The 20,895-nt window shown below is 39.4% G+C and overlaps 1 protein-coding gene across 7 annotated transcripts in view; it reads right to left on the bottom strand.

Moving 5' to 3' along the window:
- Positions 1–17,328, bottom strand: part of RANBP3L (RAN binding protein 3 like) — a 59,738-nt gene extending 42,410 nt beyond the window's left edge. For 3 of the 7 annotated variants that reach the window (XM_060400497.1, XM_060400494.1, XM_060400495.1), the window contains exons 1-2: positions 17,037–17,328; positions 16,483–16,634 (exon numbers count right to left, since the gene is read on the bottom strand). In XM_060400497.1, the coding sequence (XP_060256480.1) occupies positions 16,483–16,573 (91 nt within the window). In that variant the 5' untranslated portion in view covers positions 16,574–16,634; positions 17,037–17,328. Of the gene's footprint in view, positions 1–16,482 lie in introns of all 7 variants that reach the window. The other 4 variants (XM_012097051.4, XM_042233859.2, XM_027980115.3 and 1 more) reach the window with 2 other exon arrangements.
- Between the last annotated feature and the right edge of the window lie 3,567 nt (positions 17,329–20,895).

Below are 20,895 nucleotides of genomic sequence, written 5' to 3'. Positions count from 1 at the left end.
TGGTTTTCTTCTCACTCTTCCTTGTTGCACTCCAATTTTTATCTTTTAATATCAGAAAGTTTCAGAATTTAGGCCATGGTCATGGCCCATTGATAGTTTTAGAGGTCCGTGCTCCTCACAGTGTGGTCCATACAGAACAGCACCATTGACTTGGGACTTGTTAGAAATGCAGGCTCTTGGGCCCCATTCCAGACCTACTGCCTCAAAATCTGCATGTTTACAAAATCCACAGTTGGTTTGTGCTCATGTTTGAGGAAAAGTCTTCTAGAGCAACTCTAGGTGTCTGCCCACTGAGACCAAATTTAGGAAGATGGAAGTGAAGACCCTTGGAATCTACAAGTCCTACAAAGGTTTAGTGACTAAACCTCCAGACATTTTGAATAACCTGATAATGAATGAGAAAATAATTACTACTCAAACCACATACTATGATTATTTTGATTCAGTGTAAGATGAAGTCAAGGGCTACTCTGAAGACCTAAAAAGAAATGTCTGTAGTTAGGACACTGAAATCAGTCATTCAGATATTCTGCTTGAAACAATGAATGATTTCCTCTCTGATGTATTTTCTCTCTTCTGTTTTAATAATATGTCTGAAATCTGAGTAAAGGAAATTTTTGTTTAGAAAATATTTTGGCTTGGGTTTATTAAATGTCCCACATGTTAAAATGCTTATTTCTGCAAAGCAAAAATTTAGCCTGAAAGCATAAACTACATCAAAATCATTTTGTCAGAGTTCAAAGATTTTTCAACAAGAATTTAAAACGTCTAAAGTCTCAACTATAAAAATATCTTGTAGAAAAAAGATAAATTATGGCGGGTGATCTTAATCTCTGCATGGAACCTCAGGAAGAAGAGATGTAGAAAGTCTGAATCACAATCCTGATTTTAAATAAAGCTTCAAATCTATAAATATTAAATAAATTATTATAAGATAGTTTGAACAAATGACAACTTCCAGCCCCAAAAGAAAAAGGAATCTGTGCCAATTCCAATGAAACTATAGACATAAGACATTCCGTACTCATCCCTAGCTATCTATGGAGGAACTCTGTGAAAATGCAAAAGCTATGAACTGAATAACAAATTACCCACCAAAATATTTTTAAAAAATATGTCTTTATAAAAGGAGATGGTAAAGCCACAGTCATTTTAACTATGATGGGACACTCTTGATTCTTCTTTATCAGATACTTTGTACTGACTGACTTGAAGGTAAAATAATCAGGACTCCAGAGGGAAATAGGCGGTTCATACCAGAAATTGCCAAGCTGAACCTCACAAAGCACCAGCTCAACTTGAGGCACAGGAGAAATGGATGCTACTGGAACAATCCCAGCCTAGTCATCCCTGCTTAAGTTATAATCAATTGTGTACTATGAATGCAAGCATGTTGTAATAAATACAGTATATGAAGTAAAAGGGAGCTTCCCTGGTGGCTCAGTTGGTAAAGAACCCACCTGCAATGCAGGAAACCCAGGTTTGATTCCTGGGTGGGGAAGATCCTCTGAGAAGGAAATGGCTACCTATTCCAATAATCTTGCCTGGAGAATCCATCAACAGAGGAGCCTGGCGGGCTACAGTCCGTGGGGTCACAAAGAGTCAGACATGACTAAACATCTGAGTATATTATTATATCAAGTAAAAGGAGAAAATGCTGGCTCTTTTCAACACAGTTGTGAATTTTTTGAACTATTCTAGATTTTTGTTGGAAATGGAGTTATAAACTGCCTACTCTAAGAAATCTAGCACTTTTTGATTCATTGTGAGCAGACACTTGAGATAAAAGAATAAAACAAAGGAAGCTATTCTTTTTCTCATCAATACCATGCTGATAAATGACTCATTTTCAGAATGGGGCATTCTAAAAAGGACATTGAAGAAGAAGATGAGAAAACTCTCTCTCAACCCACTGAAAACAACCATTACCACCAAGAACTTTGTCTAATCCATCCCACTTTCTGAATTCATCTGCTTTTTATGCTGCTAATCTTCAAGAGATCCATTCATTGTAAATTCCAAAGACTTCAGACTCTTTTCCCCACTGGTTTGTGTTGTTGCTGTTGTTCAGTCACTAAGTCATGTTTGACTTTTTGCGACCCCATGGACTGCAGCACGCTAGGCTTTCCTGTCCTTCACTATCTCCCGGAGTTTGTTCAAACTCATGTCCATTGAGTTGGTGGTGCTATCTAACCATCTCATCCTCTGCCACCCCCTTCTCCTTTTGCCATCTCCCGGAGTTTGTTCAAACTCATGTCCATTGAGTTGGTGGTGCTGTCTAACCATCTCATCCTCTGCCGCGCCCTTCTCCTTTTGCCTGGTTTGTATGTTGGTCTAAATCTAGACACAGATCAGTTTTGAAAAACCAAGACATAAAAATAAAGTGTCTGATGTGAGCCAGAACCAAAAAGAACCAGAGGTTGTATCACACAGAGACCTTACTACCCTTCTAGAGGTAGGACCAAGGCCCTGAAACACCTCACCCCAACCTCAACACCAAAGCATTCTGCTTAGTTTATAATCCAGTTATATGGGACAGCGGGCTATGGCCAGTGACTTGGTTTCAATTGCATTTTAGAATATGGAGATTTGCAGCAGAAACAATTCAGTTGAAGGCAAATTCTCATTTCTTGAAATCATTTACTTCACTAATGTCATTATAGGGCTTCCCTGGTAAAGGACTCATCTGCAGTGCAGAAGATGCAGGAAACACAAGACCCATCCCTGGGTCGGGAAGATCCCCTGGAGAAGGAAATGGCAAACCACTCCAGAATTCTTGCCTGGACAGAGGAGCTTGGCAGGCTACAGTCCACTGGGTCACAAAGAGTTGGACACGACTGAGCACGCATGCATAATGTATGGAAGTTCACAGATTTTAAAAAACAGAGAACATTCATTAAGTCATTTGATACAGAGCATCTGGCAATGTCACTGTTGATCAAAATACAGTGATGATGGAGGAAGCTGGTTTTATATTTTTGAGAGTTCTGTAACGGATCCCAAAAGACATGGTCATCATGGGCAGTGTGCTTTATCCTGGGGAATGATCAGTGAGTTGAACAGTTTCACGAAGACCTTCTTGTTTTCCAACAGATGTTTTCAACAGCCTACACAGCATACTCCATTAAATTTTACTATTGTTTCACTGTCAAAACATGACTCTTTGAATTATTTCTTTTTCTTTCTTCTTAAAACAGTACCATATGGCATGCCTATGCATATCATGACTATTTTTTAACCTTTTGCCTTTTGAAATATTTAGCTTTACATGACCTAAAAGTTAGACTTTGCTGATCTCCCATGGTGCTTCTTTTATGCATATGTGTAATGTGAAAATGTATGTTTGCATCACACTTCACCTGTTATAAAACATCTTTAAATGTATTAATCTTTGGTGACTACTGGTGGCAGAAAGTGTGTTTTAAAAACCTAAACTTTGCCAAAAACCAGACTGAATTAAAATTCTATCTCCTCAACTAACTGTGTGAGCTAAGACAGGTCATTTGACCCTCTGAGCCCAAATTTACTCATCTGTAATTAAATAGGGATAGTAAGACATGACAAAGTTGTAAGGATTAAATGAGGTAATATAGGTAAAATGCTAAGCCCAGTACCTGGCATGTGAGAAATGCTCAGTAAACTGCAGCTCTTACATGATATAATCCTCAAGAGGTAAGTTATTAGATCCTTGGATCATGAGAGAACTAAGGTTTCAGAATTACAAAGTGTATACAAGGTCACACAGCTAGTACTCAGAAATCTTGGACTAAAACACATGAGTGTATGTGCGTGCTAATTCACTTCAGTCGTGTCCGACTCTATGCAACTCTGTGGACTGTAGCCCACCAGGCTCCTCTGTCCATGGCAGGAATCCTGCTCCAGGCAGGAATACTGGAGTGGGTTGCCATGCCCTCCTCCAGGGAATCTTTCTGACCCAAGGATTGAACTTGAGTCTCTTACATCTCCTGCATCTGCAGGCAAGTTCTTTACTACTAGCATCACCCAGGAAACCCCAAAATACATGAGAGCCGACTCCAGAGCTCATGGGTTTTCCTCTAAGGAAGGCTCCCTCTTGGCCTAGTGAAATGTCCACTTCACGGTTTTTCTCTGATGCTGTGATGCCCCTGTGCTGCAGTGGCCCTTCTGCTTCTGTCGTCTACGTGAGATGGGTCGATCTGTCAGCCTAGACTATGCGTATCTTCCTGAACTTCTGTTTTGCCGTCTGTAAACATGCAAGATGCTTCACTTACTCTTACCATTTTCTGTTTGTATTCTGACTTTTAAAAGGTTTGTTCGAGAATATGGGCAGGCAAATGGCATGGTGAGCCGAACAATTTAAAACCTCCAAGTCAATACTTTATTTTCAGCCCCTGGCAAAAAAGACTCAGAAGAATGCATCACTTTTGGCAAAACATACCCAATTTCTCCACAATTTGAAGGTGTTATTTTATCTATAAATATTACATAGAGAATATAGACTAAGTATGCTTTTGTGATCAGGTTACCTGTCATCTTCAATGACGTGAATATGTTTGTCCGCAGCCAATGTGCGCCCTCTGGATTGACAATGCCGGAAAGGGCTGTTGGCTCTTCCTCTCCACCCTTCCTTCCTTTTTGCCCGTGGGGTAATAAAGATGCAGGACGTGTCCTGCGATGTTCCTAGTCCACTCAGTGCCATTTGGAAATACATATTGCATTTGACAGCATTTATAAATCACATATTTTCCCCTCAGAATAACTTGCAGTGTGAAAATGCTTCCATATGTTAGAAGTGGGTCTCTCCATTTTACTGAGGGAGGAGGGAATGGAAATATAGTCTGGGTCTCATGCCATGGTGAAGTATTGTACAGGTTTAAAATGACGTCTGTTAATTTTAAGTAATTCTCTAGTGTTCTCTGCACTGCTAAAATTGAATAGATGACTTTGACACAAAATACCATATTAGTAGTAACTAAATCACTCTTCACAAAGACTATTAATAAGTCAACATGGCTGAAATGCCACTGCATAGATTGAATCCAGATAAACTGAAGCTGTTCCTCTTCAGTACAGAAGCATCCTATTTTTAAATTCCCCCATGGACTCCAAGACTGGATAGAGAGGCTTGACTGCTACTTCTTACAAAAATTCCCAAACTCTCTTCCTTAAACGTGCGTCTCTTTGCCCTGAGCCTTTGAGCTAGCAGGAGAAAAGGCTCATTGTTTTCCCATTTCACAGGAATCAATGGATCTTATTCCACTGAGAACAAGACCTCGGAGGCCTAATAAGAAGAAAGGAGCAGAGCTGCCACCCAGCCTGCTCACAAACCTGGACGTCTCCAACCCCATTCTCCTCCTGGGAACTGGCAGAAGCACACCCCCCCACCCCCCGAGGTCAGCATTCACCTTCACCTTCCGCTGGTGAGAACTGAAGTGCCCTGTGAGTCCTCAGGCACAGAAATGGAGCAGGGATACTAGGCTGCCTGCGGATGGCTCAGTACTCAACGTCTCACTGCGCTGTATCAGAACTAGTTTGAGAGAAGTGAAGGCCAGGTAGCAATTTGTTAAACCTTCCCAGAAACGTTTGATCATCGTGCTAAAGAAGATTACAGGAGAAAAACCTCCCACTTTTCAAATGCATATGACTTGCAAAAGTCTTTTAAAAAACACTGAGAACAATCCTTTACATGTATTCATTTTCTTTCCTTCAAGCTTTTATGATCATTGAGCTATTATGACAAGTCAAGATAAAAGGATCAGATGAAATATTATAATTATGTGACATCTTTTTTTTAAAGCATTTTTATGGTGGAAAAATATACATAGCATAAATTTTACCATCTTAGTCATGTTAAATACAGTTCAGTGGCGTTAGGTATTTTCAAAATATATTATTATCACCACCATACATCTCAAGAAATTTTTCAGCACCCCAAATTGAGATTCCATATCTGTTCAACACAAAGTCCCCATTCCACTGCCCCCACCAGCCCTTGGTAGCCATTGTTCTACTTTCTGATTCTGTGGACCTGACTACACTAGGTCCCTCGTATAAGTGGAGTCACACAAGCAAGGTAACAAACTTTATCTTGAGCTTCAGCCTTAAAACGTGAGAAATGTTCACAGTTATAGAAAGAAGTTTGCTGCATCTATTATGGTCTTTTTTTGGTAAAATTTGTTTTCTCTTTTTCTTTCCTTAAGTTTGTTTTCCACAAATCCCTCTAAACCCACTTTGCTTCACCCCACTATCAAAACAATCACTTCTACTAATTAATTTTAGCTTACTCAATTTTCAAAAAGAAAAATGGCACATAATGCCAAAGATTGAGAATAAAGGTCCCTATAACAAAGTTGGTCTTGTGGAACAAACAGAACCTTATAGTCTGTGGCACTGGCATATGTCTTATCCACTCTCGGCTTATAAAAACACACGTGCACAAATTTTTATCTGCGATTTCATCTCTCTGCAGACAACTAAAGTTTAGCCAATTATTCCTTTTTTAGGCAATTATTCTTGGCTAATATATAGAAATACTGACTTTAATCCTGTTATCCTGTGACCTCTTGAACTCATTTATTCTAGTATTTTGGGGGGTAGAGGTAGATTCCCAAGTATTTTTCTACATGGACTATCACTTGTCTGTGAATAAAAAATGTTTTATCTCTTTCTTTCCAATATGTAAGCCTTTGTTTTCTTTTTAGCTTAGTACACTCTCTAAGACCTTCAGTATGATGCTGAGTAGAAGGGATTACAACGGGTATCTTTGCTTTCTTCTGGTCTTAGCAAGAGGGTGTTCAGCCTTTCTCTCAAAACTATGATGTTAGCTGTTGGTTTTTGTAAAGTTCTTTATTTGGTTGAGGAAGTTCCTTTTCATTCCAAATCCTTTTAAAAGTTTTACATGGGTTAATGTTGAATTTTGATTATGTTTTTTCTGCATCTTTTTGGCACAGTGTTGTTTATAATATCCCCTTATTATCCTTCTAATATCTGAAGGACCTATAAGGACACTCCATATCATTCCCAATATGTTTTTGTCTCTTTTTTATGGATAAATCTAGTTAGGATTTTATTAGCTATATTAATATTTTCAAAGAAATAACTTTTGGGAAATGGAATATTTCCCCCTAACTTTGGTTTTAGAAGTAGAAAAATGAGGTTTTTTTTGTTTGCTTATTTTTACTTACTTTTTTAATAAGTCTAACTTCAGAAATGTAATTAGGGATGGTTTTGAAAAGTCACAGTTTTAAAAAAAAATTGTGGTAAAATACACATACCATAAAATGTACCATCTTAACTGGTTTTAAGTATACAGTACAGTAGTTTTAACTTTTTTCACATTGTTGTATAATCAATCTCCATAATTCTTTCACCTTGAAAAGCTGAGACTATCCTTAATAATGATGATTTCGGTTGAGTTCAGTGACTTCCCACTAACCCGTCCTCCTGCCACTGCCCAAGCCTCTGGCAGTTCCTGTTCTACTTTATGTCTTTATGAATTTAAACAACTCTACAAATCTCATATTAGTGGAATCATACAGTATTTGTCTTTTTGTGACTAGCTTATTTCATTTAGCATAATATCCTCAAGAATCATCTGTGTTGTAGCAAGTATCAGAATTTGCTTCCTTTTCAGTCTAATAGTCCACAACATTATATAATAATCCACAATAATAATAATACACAATAACAATAATAATCCATAATAATCCAACAACACAAGAGAAGACTATACACATGGACATCACCAGATAGCCAATACCAAAATCAGATTGATTATATTCTTTGCAGCCAAAGATGGAGAAGCTCTATACAGTCAGCAAAAACAAGACCGGGAGCTGCCTGTGGCTCAGATCATGAACTCCTTATTGCCAAATTCAGACTTAAATTGAAGAAAGTAGGGAAAACCACTAGACCACTCAGGTATGGCCTTAATCAAATCCCTTATGATTATACAGTGGAAATGACAAACAGACTCAAGGGATTAGATCTGACAAACAGAATGCCTGAAAACTATGAACAGAGGTTCATGACATTGTACAGGAGGCAGTAATTAAGACCATCCCCCAAAAAAAGAAGTGCAAAAAGGCGAAATGGTTTTCTGAGGCCTTACAAATAGCTGAGAAAAGAAGAGAAGTGAAAGGCAAAGGAGAAAAGGAAAGATATGCCCATTTGAATGCAGAGTTCCAAAAAATAGCAAGGAGAGATAAGAAAGCCTTCCTCAGTGATCAGTGCAAAGAAATAGAGGAAAACAATAGAATGGGAAAGATTAGAGATCTCTTCAAGAAAATTAGAGATACCAAGGGAACATTTCATGCAAAGATGGGCACAATAAAGGACAGAAACGGTATGGATTGAACAGAAGCAGAAGATATTAGGAAGAGGTGGCAACAATACACAGAAGAATGATAGAAAAAAGATCTTCATGACCCAGATAATCATGAGGTTGTGATCACTGGACTAGAGCCAGACATCCTGGAATGTGAAGTCAAATGGGCTTTAGGAAGCCTCACTATGAACAAAGCTAGGGGAGGTGATGGAATTCCAGTTGAGCTGTTTCAAATCCTAAAAGATGATGCTGTGAAAGTGCTGCACTCAATATGCCAAAAAATTTGGAAAACTCAGCAGTGGCCACAGGACTGGAAAAGGTCAGTTTTCATTCCAATCCCGAAGAAAGGCAATGCCAAAGAATGCTCAAACTACTGCACAATTGCACTCATCTCACACACTAGCAAAGTAATGCTCAAAATTCTCCAAGCCAGGCTTCTACAGTATGTGAACCATGAACTTCCAGATGTTCAAGCTGGTTTTAGAAAATGCAGAGGAACCATAGATCAAATTGCCAACATCAGTTGGATCATTGAAAAAATAAGAGAGCTCCAGAAAAACATCTACTTCTGCTTTATTGACTATGCCAAAACCTTTGACTGTGTGGATCACAATAAGCTGTGGAAAATTCTTCAAGAGATGGGAATACCAGACCACCTGACCTGCTTCCTGAGAAATCTGTATGCAGGTCAAGAAGCAACAGTTAAAACTGGACATGGAACAACAGACTGGTTCCAAATCAGAAAAGGAGTATGTCAAGGCTGTATATTGTCACCCTGCTTATTTAACTTATATAGAGTACATCATGTGAAATGCTGGACTGGAAGAAGCACAAGCTGGAATCAAGATTGCCAGGAGAAATATCAATAACCTCAGATACACAGGTGACACCATCCTTATGGCAGAAAGCGAAGAAGAACTAAAGAGCCTCTTGATGAAAGTGAAAGAGGAGAGTGAAAAAGTTGGCTTGAAACTCAACATTCAGAAAACTAAGATCATGGCAACCAATCCCATCACTTCATGGCAAATAGATAGGGAAACAGTGGAAATAGTGGCTGACTGTTTTTTTGGACTCCAAAACCACTGCAGATGGTGACTGCAGCCATGAAATTAAAGGATGCTTCCTCCTTGGAAGAAAAGCTATGGCCAACCTGGACAACATATTAAAAAAACAGAGATATTACTTTGCCAACAAAGGTCCATCTAGTCAAAGGTATGGTTTTTCCAGTAGTCACGTATGGATGTGAGTTGGACCATAAAGAAAGCTAAGCACCAAATCTTTGATGGTTTTGAATTGTGGTGTTGGAGAAGACTCTTGAGAGTCCCTTGGACTGCAAGGAGATCCAACCAGTCCATCCTAAAGGAAATCAGTCATGAATATTCATAGGAAGGACTAATGCTGAAGCTGAAACTCCAATACTTTGGCCACCTGATGTGAAGAACTGACTCATTGGGAAAGACCCTGATGCTGGGAAAGATTGAAGGTGGGAGGAGAAGGGGATGACAGAGGATGAGACGGTTGGATGCTATCACTGTCTGGATGGACATGAATTTGAGTAAGCTCCAGGAGTCAGTGATGGACAGGAAAGCCTGGCATACTACAGTCCATGGGGTTGCAAAGAGTTGGATATGATTGAGGAACTGAACTGAACTGAATAATCCACTGTATGTATTTTGTTTATCTGTTCACGTGTTGATGAACACATGGGCTGCCTATACCTTTTGGCTATTGTGTGAGCAAGTATCTGTTTGAGTCCCTGCTTTCCCATCTTTGACATATATACCCAGAAGTAGAATTTCTGATTCATAGGGTAATTCTATTTTAAAATTTCAAGGAACTACCATACGATTTTCCACAGCAGATGCATGATTTTACTTTCCCACCAACAGAGCATAAGGGTTCTAATTTCTCCACTCTTAACCACACTATTGTTTTCTGTTTTTCCTTTTTTTTAATAATAGCCATCCTAATGTGTATTAGGTGGGAAAAAATGAAGTTTAAGTCACTACATTTATTTTCTAAATCCTCACATATGTGCCATCTATTAGGAAGGCTTATTATGGAAAAGATTTCTGTCCTGGGTGTGAGTTTGAGCATGATAAATGAATAGAATATGAGTTTTACCCTGCCTGATAATTTTTAAATGGTCTATATTTGTTTCTATTAATACCAGCCTGTGACTTTAAAGGCTTTGCAGATAGAACAAATTGTCTCTTTGACATTCCTTTTTGGTGAAAGAAAAATAGAAATGTATGTAGGTCTTCTGGGGACTGAGTTTAATAATGATCGATAATGTAATCAACCATGCCCACATTATGAAATCCTATATAAAAACTCGAGACACCAAGCTCAGTGGAGCTTCCTGGTCGTTGAACTTACTGATGTCCTGGGAGAGTGGTCACCCATTCCTGTGCCCTGTATTTTGAACTGTGATGTTGGAGATGACTCTTGAGAGTCTGGACTCTTGGGAGTCCAGAGTCCAGTGTTCTGGACTTTCCTAATCTTGCCCTATGTATCTCTTCATTTGGCCATTTATTTGTATCCTTTATAATAACATGGCAATCATGAGTGTAGTGCTCTCCTGAGTTCTGAGAATTGTTCTAGCAAACTTTAAAACCTGAGAGGGTTGTGAGAAACCTTGACTGTGTAGTGGGCCAGGCAGAAATGTAAGTATCTTGGAGACACCCGAAAATTGTAACCAGTATTTGAAGGGGGGCAGTCTTGTGAGACTGAGCCCATAACTCTTGATATTTTTGCTAACTCTGAGTAGTGTTAGAATTGAACTAAATTGTAGGACACCCTGCTGGTGTCAAAAAATTGATATCAGAACATACAAAGAAAATCAGGAGGTATCCCAATGCCTCTTGGATCTGCAGAGGTTTTCTAATATGGACCAATGAAAAAAATTAAATATTGTAACACGAGGAATTGTGGATTTTATAAGACAGCTACATAGAGCAAATTCTACCTTGAATGTAGCTTTTAATAACCGGGTGACCTTGGAGAAATCACTTGACTTTAAAGATTCTCAGTTTCCACATCTTTAAAAATGAGGATAATGATGTTTTCTTGTAGCAGTTAATTTTGTGTCTACTTGGCTGCACCACAATGCCAGATAGTTGGTCGGACGTTATTCCCAATGTTTCTGTGAGAGTGTTTTAAATGAGACTTACTTTTAAATTGGTGAACTTTGAGTAAAGCAAATTGCCCTCCATGATTTTGGTGGGCCTCATCCAATCAGCTGAAAGCCTGACTAAAACAAAAGATTGACCTCTCCTGGGGAAGAGGGAATTCTGCCAGCAGACAACTTTGGACTTCAACTGAAACATTGGTTGGATCCTCACATTGGTCTCCAACCTGCTGACCCACACAACAAACTTTTGACTTGCCAGCCTCCATAATCACGTGAGTCAGTCCCTTAAAAATAACCTCTCTCCCTCTCTCTATATCTGTGTCTTTATCTATATCTACATCTACAAAAGTACAAAGTGGAAGTTGCTCAGTCATGTCCAGTTCTTTGCAACCCCATGGACTATACAGTCCATAGAATTCTCCAGGCCAAAATACTGGAGTGGGTAGCCTTTCCCTTCTCCAGGGTATCTTCCCAACCCAGGGATCAAACTCAGGTCTTCCGCATTGCAGGCAGATTCTTCACCATGGAAGCCCATCTGCATCTACATCTATACACAAATTTATTGATGGGGCTTCCCTGATGGCTCAGTTAGTAAAGAACCTGCCTGCCGTGCCAGAGACCCTGCAATGCAGCAATCCTTGGGTCAGGAAGATCCCCTGGAGAAGGAAAGGCTACCCACCCCAGTATTCTGGTCTGGAGAATTCCACTGACAGATGAGCACTGTGGGCTACAGTCTATGATGTCTCAGAGCTGGACACAACTGAGCAGCTAACACACACACACACAACTGTACAAATATACACACACATATATACACATAGGGGCTTCCCCAGTGGCTGAGACAGTAAAGAATCTGCCTGCAATGTGAGAGACCTGGGTTCGATCCCTGGGTTGGGAAGATCCTCTGGAAGAGGACAGCAACCCAGTTCAGTATTCTTGCCTGGAAAATCCCCATGGACAGAGGAGCTTGGCAGGCTATAGTCCATGGAGTCGCAAAGAGTCGGACATGACTAAGCAACTAAGCACAGCACAGCATGTACACATAGAATATGTATATATGTGCATGCTTTGAGGTTAGCAAAGTAGTTTCACAGACATTATCTTATTTAATTCTCATAATAATCAGGTGAGGTAGTGTATTAGTCAAGGTTCTTCAGAGAAACAGTACAATAAGATGTATATGTACATGTGTACACACACATAGGCATACATGCCTGCGTGCCTGCATAAACAGACACATTATATACATGTATACACATATGTTTATATATATACATGTGTGTATAATTAAATAATGTCTGTGATGCTACTCTGTGAACTTCAAAGCACTGTAAAACTTATTCCCTCTAGGACATGTAATGTGTACTGAACGTTGTTGCTGCTGCTGCTGCTAAGTCGCGTCAGTCGTGTCCGACTCTGTGCGACCCCATAGACTAAGCCCACGAGGCTTCTCTGTCCCTGGGATTCTCCAGGCAAGAACACTGGAGTGGGTTGCCATTTCCTCCTCCAAACTGAACATTGTGTTGAGTCTTTTTTTTTTTTTTTTTACTTTTAAAACATTTTATTTTTTAGAGTAGTTTTAAGTTTACAATAAATGAGAAGGTCCAGAAATTACCCATATATTTCCAGCTTCACATATATATGGCCTCTTATCAACATCACACATCAGATTGGTAGATTTTTTACCAGGGACAAACCTACATTGGAACGTCATAATCACAAAAAGTCCATAGTTTACCTTAGGACTCTCTCCTTATGTTGTGCATTCTGTGTGTTTGGAGAAATGTATAATGATACATATCCAACATTATGAAATCATACAAAGGATTTTCATTGTCCTGAAAGTCTTCTGTGCTCCACCTACTCATCTCCCCAACTGCCCACCAACTCCTGCCAGTCCTATTTTTTTTTCATTCTCTCTGTGCATGCGTGCTTAGTTGCTTCAGTCATGTCTGACTCTCTGTGCCCCTATGGATTATGGCCTGCCAGGCTCCTCTGTCCATGGGATTCTCCAGGCAAGAATACTGGAGTGGGTTGCCATTTTCTTCTCCTCTGTCCATGGGATTCTTTTTTTTTTTTTTTTTTTTACTTTATTTTACTTTACAATACTGTATTAGTTTTGCCATACATTGACAAGAATCCACCACGGGTTTTTTATATACATTTAAATTAATGTCTACAAATGTGGTCTCAGATGGACGTTACAGACAGATGGATCTGAACTATCACAGAAGAAGCGACAGCAGAAAGAGTAGTTTTCTGGACCTCCATTCTGGACTAGTGTAGCACCTGTTTCCATACAGTGGAAATAAAGTCTATGTGGACAGGAAAGCACGTGGCTTAGGTAGCTTAGTTCAGCATACTTACCTAGCATCTGGCACAGCATTTTGCATAGTCATTGTCCAGATAACTGCTGAAGAATAGGTGGCTTTATTTATGTGATCACCGAAAAAAGCATATTTTGTGAGTGACTAGGTGGAAAGCGTTAGATACCTCAGACTTAACATAAAGAACTATAGCCTCTAGCATGGAGGATTGGAAAGTGCATATGTGTTGAATCCGCTCATGCTGCAGAAGAGTTAAAGGTCCATTAATCCTAATCTGTATGCTGGAATCTTAGTCTGGCTGGGATAGGCCCAAGCCACTCACTCAGAATACCTCAGCGAATAAATCCACAGCCAGCCCTCACTCTGAAACAAATGGCTTTGCTTCCTTGGGACTTTGCTGAACTTTGCTTGAGAACAAGGTACAAATATAGCTTGATGGAAAAGTCAGAACCATTACACTGAATAAATGCTTATAAACTCCAGAACTATAACTGGAAGGCAAACTGCCCAGTGTCATTTGTCAACTCAGATCTCTAGATGACATTTCTTGTAGCAGTCAATGGCCAGTCTGAATTGAGCTAGCATGCTTCACAACTTTATGGATTGTGGTTTATGTGGGCAGATATTTTGAGACTCAGTTGTGGAAGAATATGGTTGCTTTCAAAATATTCTAGGCAAAAGCTTTGGTCTGAGAAATGAGACCAGACTTCTAATCTTGTTGATATTTTGGGAAGTATGTCATCACAGTGATATTTCCAGGCTGCTCTGGATATGGCCAGTAAGGGAAAGACCATCAAGACAGTCTGCCTTAAATTAAGACAACAGTGGGATACAATTTTCCACTTACAAAATTGGAAAAAACAACTTGAAAATAATACCCAGTATTACTGAGACTATATCTCTACACTGCTGAATAGAAGGCCATTTATCCCCCTCCAAAAAAAATCTTTAAAAACATGCATATCATTTGACTCCAAAATTCCACTTCTGAGAGTGTTTTCCAAGAGAATAATCTCATCTTAGCAACAATTTACCCATTGGTGTATGTTAACACTTGTATGTTACAAGTGTTTCTTGTAATAGTGAAAAATTAGAAATCACTGAACTATCCAGAAGTAGTGAATTACCTGAAAGAATTTAACTGTACTCATGTGAAGGAATAGTATGCAACTGTTAAAAATAAGGTTGTAAAAGAATATATAATGACATGGGAATTTGTTAATATTCAACTGTTGAGTTAAAAAATAGTTTGCAAACTCTATGTACAAAATGTCTATATTTGCTTTTAAAAATTAAGTAAAAGAATAATCTATACATGTGCATAGAAGAGAGGCTAGAAGACATACATTAAAATGTTAATAGCATCTGTTTAAGTGGTCATTTTTGTAGGTGATTTTTACCATCTCCTTTATGCTCCCCCTAGCAAGATTTCTGTAGTAAATATTACATCAACAATTGTGAGAGGTGGAAGGTAGCTTTCACCAATTCAAACAAAATGAATAGCAAACAAAAAAAACTAAAATGAATTAGAATTGTCCATTAATAGAGGAGCAAGTACATTTTATAGTGCTATGATTAAACCCTGGCACAGCCTAAGACTTTACATTCTAAGGCAGTTAGTTCAAAATGATTGATATGAGTCATGATGGTTCATAAGGGTCTTAAAATTTTTTGCTATTTTCACTTAATAGGAAGTATTTTCTACCCACACTGTGCTAAGCCTTGGACAGCATGAAGTCCAGGGACTGAAGCAGGGAGCTAGCTTGACACATTCACATGAATGCCAGGACACAGATGCCACCTTACAGATGGGAAGTTTCAGCCCTTCAGACAACACACTCCATGCTACTGAAATCTGAAACCGCGTCTGTAGAAAAAGAGCAAGCTTGTAGCCAGATCCCTATTGAGGGTATTGAGAAGTTAGAAATATCTGGGGTAAATCCTTAACATCTGGATGGTGATGTCACCCATGACACCCAGCCTTTTCTACAACTGTCCTTGGTGTCCCTGATAGAATGGACTGAGGGATCATCCTGTCTATTCATGCCAACCATCTGCTGCTAATTGATGCAGCTGGCTGAGCAGTAGATCTGAAGTTTTAAGACTGATGGTGAAAATGGCTGCAAGGTAGATACTCCACTCTGAATGAGTGCCCATTTTGTGAAATGTGACACTTTCCCCTGTCTGTCTCCATTTGTTCCAGAGCCATAAGAGGGAAAGACCCAAGAATGTATTTATTTCGCCCATAAATTAATGAGCCAGAGATTTAGACAAGATTGGGCTCTAAATCCAAAAAGGTACCATTAGTGGTCAGACAAGGGAAAATATCCAGACTAACTTTAAGCCATTCTTAGCAGATTCCCCCTGTAGCTGATTCAGCCTTGCCTAGATAGGTGCTTTGAATTATACAAAATCCAGAATACTCTAGAAAAATGACAGTGGCTAGAAATGTAACCACATAAGTTTCAGAATGACAACTCCAAGGACTAGGCATTTGCTATGGTCTTCTGTAGCCCTTTAAAAACCAACAGTGAATCCAAGTAAACTCACCCTTAGGCATCACTGTTATGTCTATTCTCAGAGTTTAAAAATGAAAGATTGCAAAACATTTCACAACAGAGATTCACAACAGGTATTTCCCCAGCCCACCATCCTTCCAAGAATGCAAATGGACAGGAGGTCACAAAGCACATCACCCATTAGCTTGACGGACTCACCTTGATGTTGCTGTTCCTCAGGAAGCTTCAGTCTACAGGTGTGCAAACTGTTGAATAGGTGGCTACTGCCTTTTCTTTGTATGGTAGACATGATACTGGCAGTATGGCTGTGGCTCCAGGATAGCAGGGTATCCCTTCCCTCAGCCTGTCACCTGGAAGGGTGTTCACACGTTACCCAGAACTACAGAGGTACAAGCAGGTCCTGTCCTTGCCTGGAAAAACATTTACTTCTCTAATACATTTCCAAGTGCTTCCTAGTCATGACTCTTGAAATAAATATTTACCAACTTGTAGCTTCTCCTACACATGAAGATTAAAAGCACAATTAATTCTTCTTTTATTTCAAAGCACATTGAAACTTCCCCTCTTACAGTGTAAAATCCTGCAAAGTAACACTTTTTCTAACAGATTATAGTTTTGCGATTATTGACTCCTGCTGATGTGGATCTAATGTCCTGAGTATTTAGAGATGACTGCAGAGTAACACATACACAAAGGAAAGAAAAAATGCTACTGAGTTAAATCAAGTGATTTCTAAGCCTGGTCTGAGTTACCTTCCGTGACAGCTGAAAGTGAACAGTTCTTAAGGGAGGCTGGAAGAAGGAGGAGCCGAGAGGGGTAGGCTGATTAGCATAAAGAGGCAGGCGAAAAATGGCATTAGAGTTGCTTTGAATGATAGTGACCAAAGCAGGATTCTAAAAAGATACCCTGTATTGCAGTAATCACATATCTGACTTCTGCTGCTTTGTTTGTAATTAAAAGGAAAGCTCAAAGCAGGAGTTTTTTTTACCGCATGGCTATTCACTTGTGTACGTGAAATCTAAGGGAACTGCTAATGAGCTCATGGAAATGTACTGCTAGAACTTTTAACTTCTGTAAACACCTCCGAGTCTTCAGAAGGGGGCAGCTTTAGAGCCGCCTGCTGCCAAAGCAATTATTTGGAATTCGGGAAGAAAAATAAACACAGAAAACATTATCTTTCCACAGATCTATCTCTGTTTCCCCTTAGATACTATTTTCAGGTCATAAGACAAAGCTATTTCCAGTGTTTTCTTGTGCTGAAATAGCACACTTTACTGAAATGTTGGAAATCATTTATATTATAGCATATAGTAGCATATTTCATTACAGCTTGAAAACAAATCCTGAACATCCTTCATGGAACTTGGGAACTGCTACCCCTAAAGTTTTAATGAATGCTGGTAGATCCTACCCTTCAAGACTCACAGGTCTTATATATTCAGAAATGAGGTTGTGGGCCAGGACAAAGGGAAAGGCAGAGATGTTTAGCCAGAGTCTGGAACCTGCATCTTCCAGGGCACATTTGAAAATTGGTACTAACAGCTAGGGTATCTAGTTGACACCGTAACTCGAAGTTTGCCTCGTAGTCAGGTCTTGGTGGGAATCCCCATTTTACTTTGAGGTACCTAAGAGCTCCCCAAGAGTACTCTGAGCTATGAAAGCTCTTATGGAATGCATGATTGCTCTTTCATAATTCTTATGATTTTTATCAAACTGCTTTTACTCTATACATATATAATTTCAACATATAATTCATCTATTGCAGTTTTTTAAGTAACTCAGAGTGTAACAGCTTATAGAAGTGTTTAGCTGCACTGAAAGAAAGGATTCCTGTTACTAGAGAACTATAGTTTCTGCTTTAAATGGTTGGTATTTATTTCCTGTTTCACAATGGTCATGGTAGGGGATTGAGGTATTATTTTGCTGAGTTACATAAAGCTCTTGATATTCTATCAGATTGTGAGTCTCACTAAACATATTATTATATAAGTAAATCAAATACCCCACAAAACTACAAGCAAGCCCTAGGGAAAAATTGATATTTTTAAAACTGTTTTATAATGAGAAATATTTTATCTACTTATCTATCTGAATAAGGAAAAAGAATATAGCATAATAAGTCCTATGCACTCATTGGTTAGAATTAGTCATTAGTAGCTTATGCATCGGAGAAGGCAATGGCACCCCACTCCAGTACTCTTGCCTAGAAAATCCCATGGACGGAGGAGCCTGGTGGGCTGCAGTCCATGGGGTCCCGAAGAGTCGGACATGACTGACTTCACTTTCACTTTTCACTTTCATGCATTGGAGAAGGAAATGGAAACCCACTCCAGTGTTTTTGCCTGGAGAATCCCAGGGACAGGGGACCCTGGTGGGCTGCCGTCTATGGGGTCGCACAGAGTCAGCCACGACTGAAGCGACTTAGCAGCAGCAGCTTATGCATAATCTTGTTGCAAATCTGTGTTTCATCACAACCCCTTTCCGCCTCACTCCACCACTTGAAGCATCCCAGACATCATGGCATTCATACATATTTCAACATGTCTTCCTAAAATGCTAGGACTTTGAAAAATGGAACCATGATAAAAGTGTCACCCCTTTAATAATTAAGCATGATTCCTTCGGTTCAGCTCAGTTCAGTCACTCAGTCGTGTCCAACTCTTTGCGACCCCATGAATTGCAGCACACCAGGCTCCCCTGTCCATCACCAACTCCCGGAGTACACTCAGACTCACGTCCATTGAGTCAGTGATGCCATCCAGCCATCTCATCCTCTGTCGTTCCCTTCTTCTCCTGCCGTCAATCCCTCCCAGCATCAGAGTCTTTTCCAATGAGTCAATTCTTCGCATGAGGTGGCCAAAGTACTGGAGTTTCAGCTTTAACATCATGCCTTTCAAAGAACGTTTAGGGCTGATCTCCTTCAGAATGGACTGGTTTGAGCTCCTTGCAGTCCAAGGGACTCTCAAGAGTCTTCTCCAACACCACAGTTCAAAAGCATCAATTCTTCGGTGCTCAGCTTACTTCACAGTCCAACTCTCACGTCTGTACATGACCACTGGAAAAACCATAGCCTTGACTAGACGGACCTTTATTGCCAAAATAATGTCTCTGCTTTTCAATATGCTATCAAAGTTGGTCATAACTTTTCTTCCAAGGAGTAAGCATCTTTTAATTTCATGGCGGCAGTCACCATCTGCAGTGATTTTGGAGCCCCCCAAAATAAAGTCTGACACTGTTTCCACTGTTTCCCCATCTATTTGCCATGAAGTGATGGGACCAGATGCCATAATCTTCGTTTTCTGAATGTTGAGCTTTAAGCCAACTTTTTCACTCTCCACTTTCACTTTCATCAAGAGGCTTTTAGTTCCTCTTCACTTTCTGCCATAAGGGTGGTGTCATCTGCATATCTGAAGTTATTGAGATTCCTTAGTGTAATTAAATATCCAGGTATTATTTTGTTCAAATTGGGACCCAAAAGTCCACACATTGTATTTGGTTGCTATGTCTCTTAAATGTTTTTCATTCTGTAGGTTTCTCACTGGGAAATGTTGCTTGGAGACTAGGATTTACATTTATCCTAATGTAAGGTGTAGAGTTTCAACGAAGTCCCCTTGATGCCTCCATCATTCTTACTCATGAATGGATGTAAAGCTGGAAAAAAGACAAGAAAAGGAATGCTCAGCTGACCATAAAGGCTATCAGCCAGCTTTCTAGCCCTAGAGCTTGTACTGTGTAACCTTGAACCTGGTTTCTCTGTGTCCAACTGTTGTGCATCATTGAGTGAGTCCTGGGCAGTGGCCCTGCAATTGAGTCAAGAGCATGCTCTTACACTGCGTGTTTAGTTACACTTCTGCTCTCAGAGGACTGTGTTTTGACTCTCCAGTTTCCATTGGAAATTAGCCACTGTAGCTGAAAGGAGCATGTCATAGGAGTACATGAAATAACACCAGCTGTATCAGCCATATGCCCAGACACACCACAAAGTTAGTAATTCATAATGGGCATGTTGTACTTTGCTTTTTGCTTATTAAAAAAGGCAAGAAGTCAGAATGCAAAAGGTGAAGTCTGGTTGGGTCAAGAAACGGGTGAATAATATTTGGCATTTTTGCATGCAGATTGTTTAAAAATGAATTAGAATCCTCTGAAAGCCAAGCTTCTTCATTTATCAGCTCTCTCTGATGCCACAATGGTGCCACCAGCTTTCTTGGTTTAGGTTCTTCTCTCTCATATCCTTTCTGCCTATCCTGTGGCTTTGTACTCCCAGAAGAATAGAGTAGAATGGCATGTCACACTTAGACAGTTGATCTTGTCAGTCTTATCAGACAGTTGATCTTATTGCTTTGGGGTGATACTGGAAAAATTGATATTTTATCATTAGAATTCTCAGAAGGCTATGAATTCTAATCATAAAATATCAGTTTTATAATCTAAGTGGTTCTCAGTTTACAGGAGAAATTTCTTTATTCTTCTTTCAATTGAACCATGTTTAAAAAGCATCATACATTATACATTAGCTCATAAGTGAGTTACTTGTTTAATAATAATCTGCCTTGTTTCAAAATATGTATGATATCTAGTTGACAGGTTTACCTACTCTTTGAGGGTCTTTAG

Source organism: Ovis aries, chromosome 16, assembly GCF_016772045.2.
Source record: "Ovis aries strain OAR_USU_Benz2616 breed Rambouillet chromosome 16, ARS-UI_Ramb_v3.0, whole genome shotgun sequence".
Classification (NCBI taxonomy): Eukaryota; Metazoa; Chordata; class Mammalia; order Artiodactyla; family Bovidae; genus Ovis; species Ovis aries.
The sequence above is the reverse complement of the archived record's forward strand: the minus strand, read 5'-3'. Positions and strand labels throughout refer to the sequence as shown.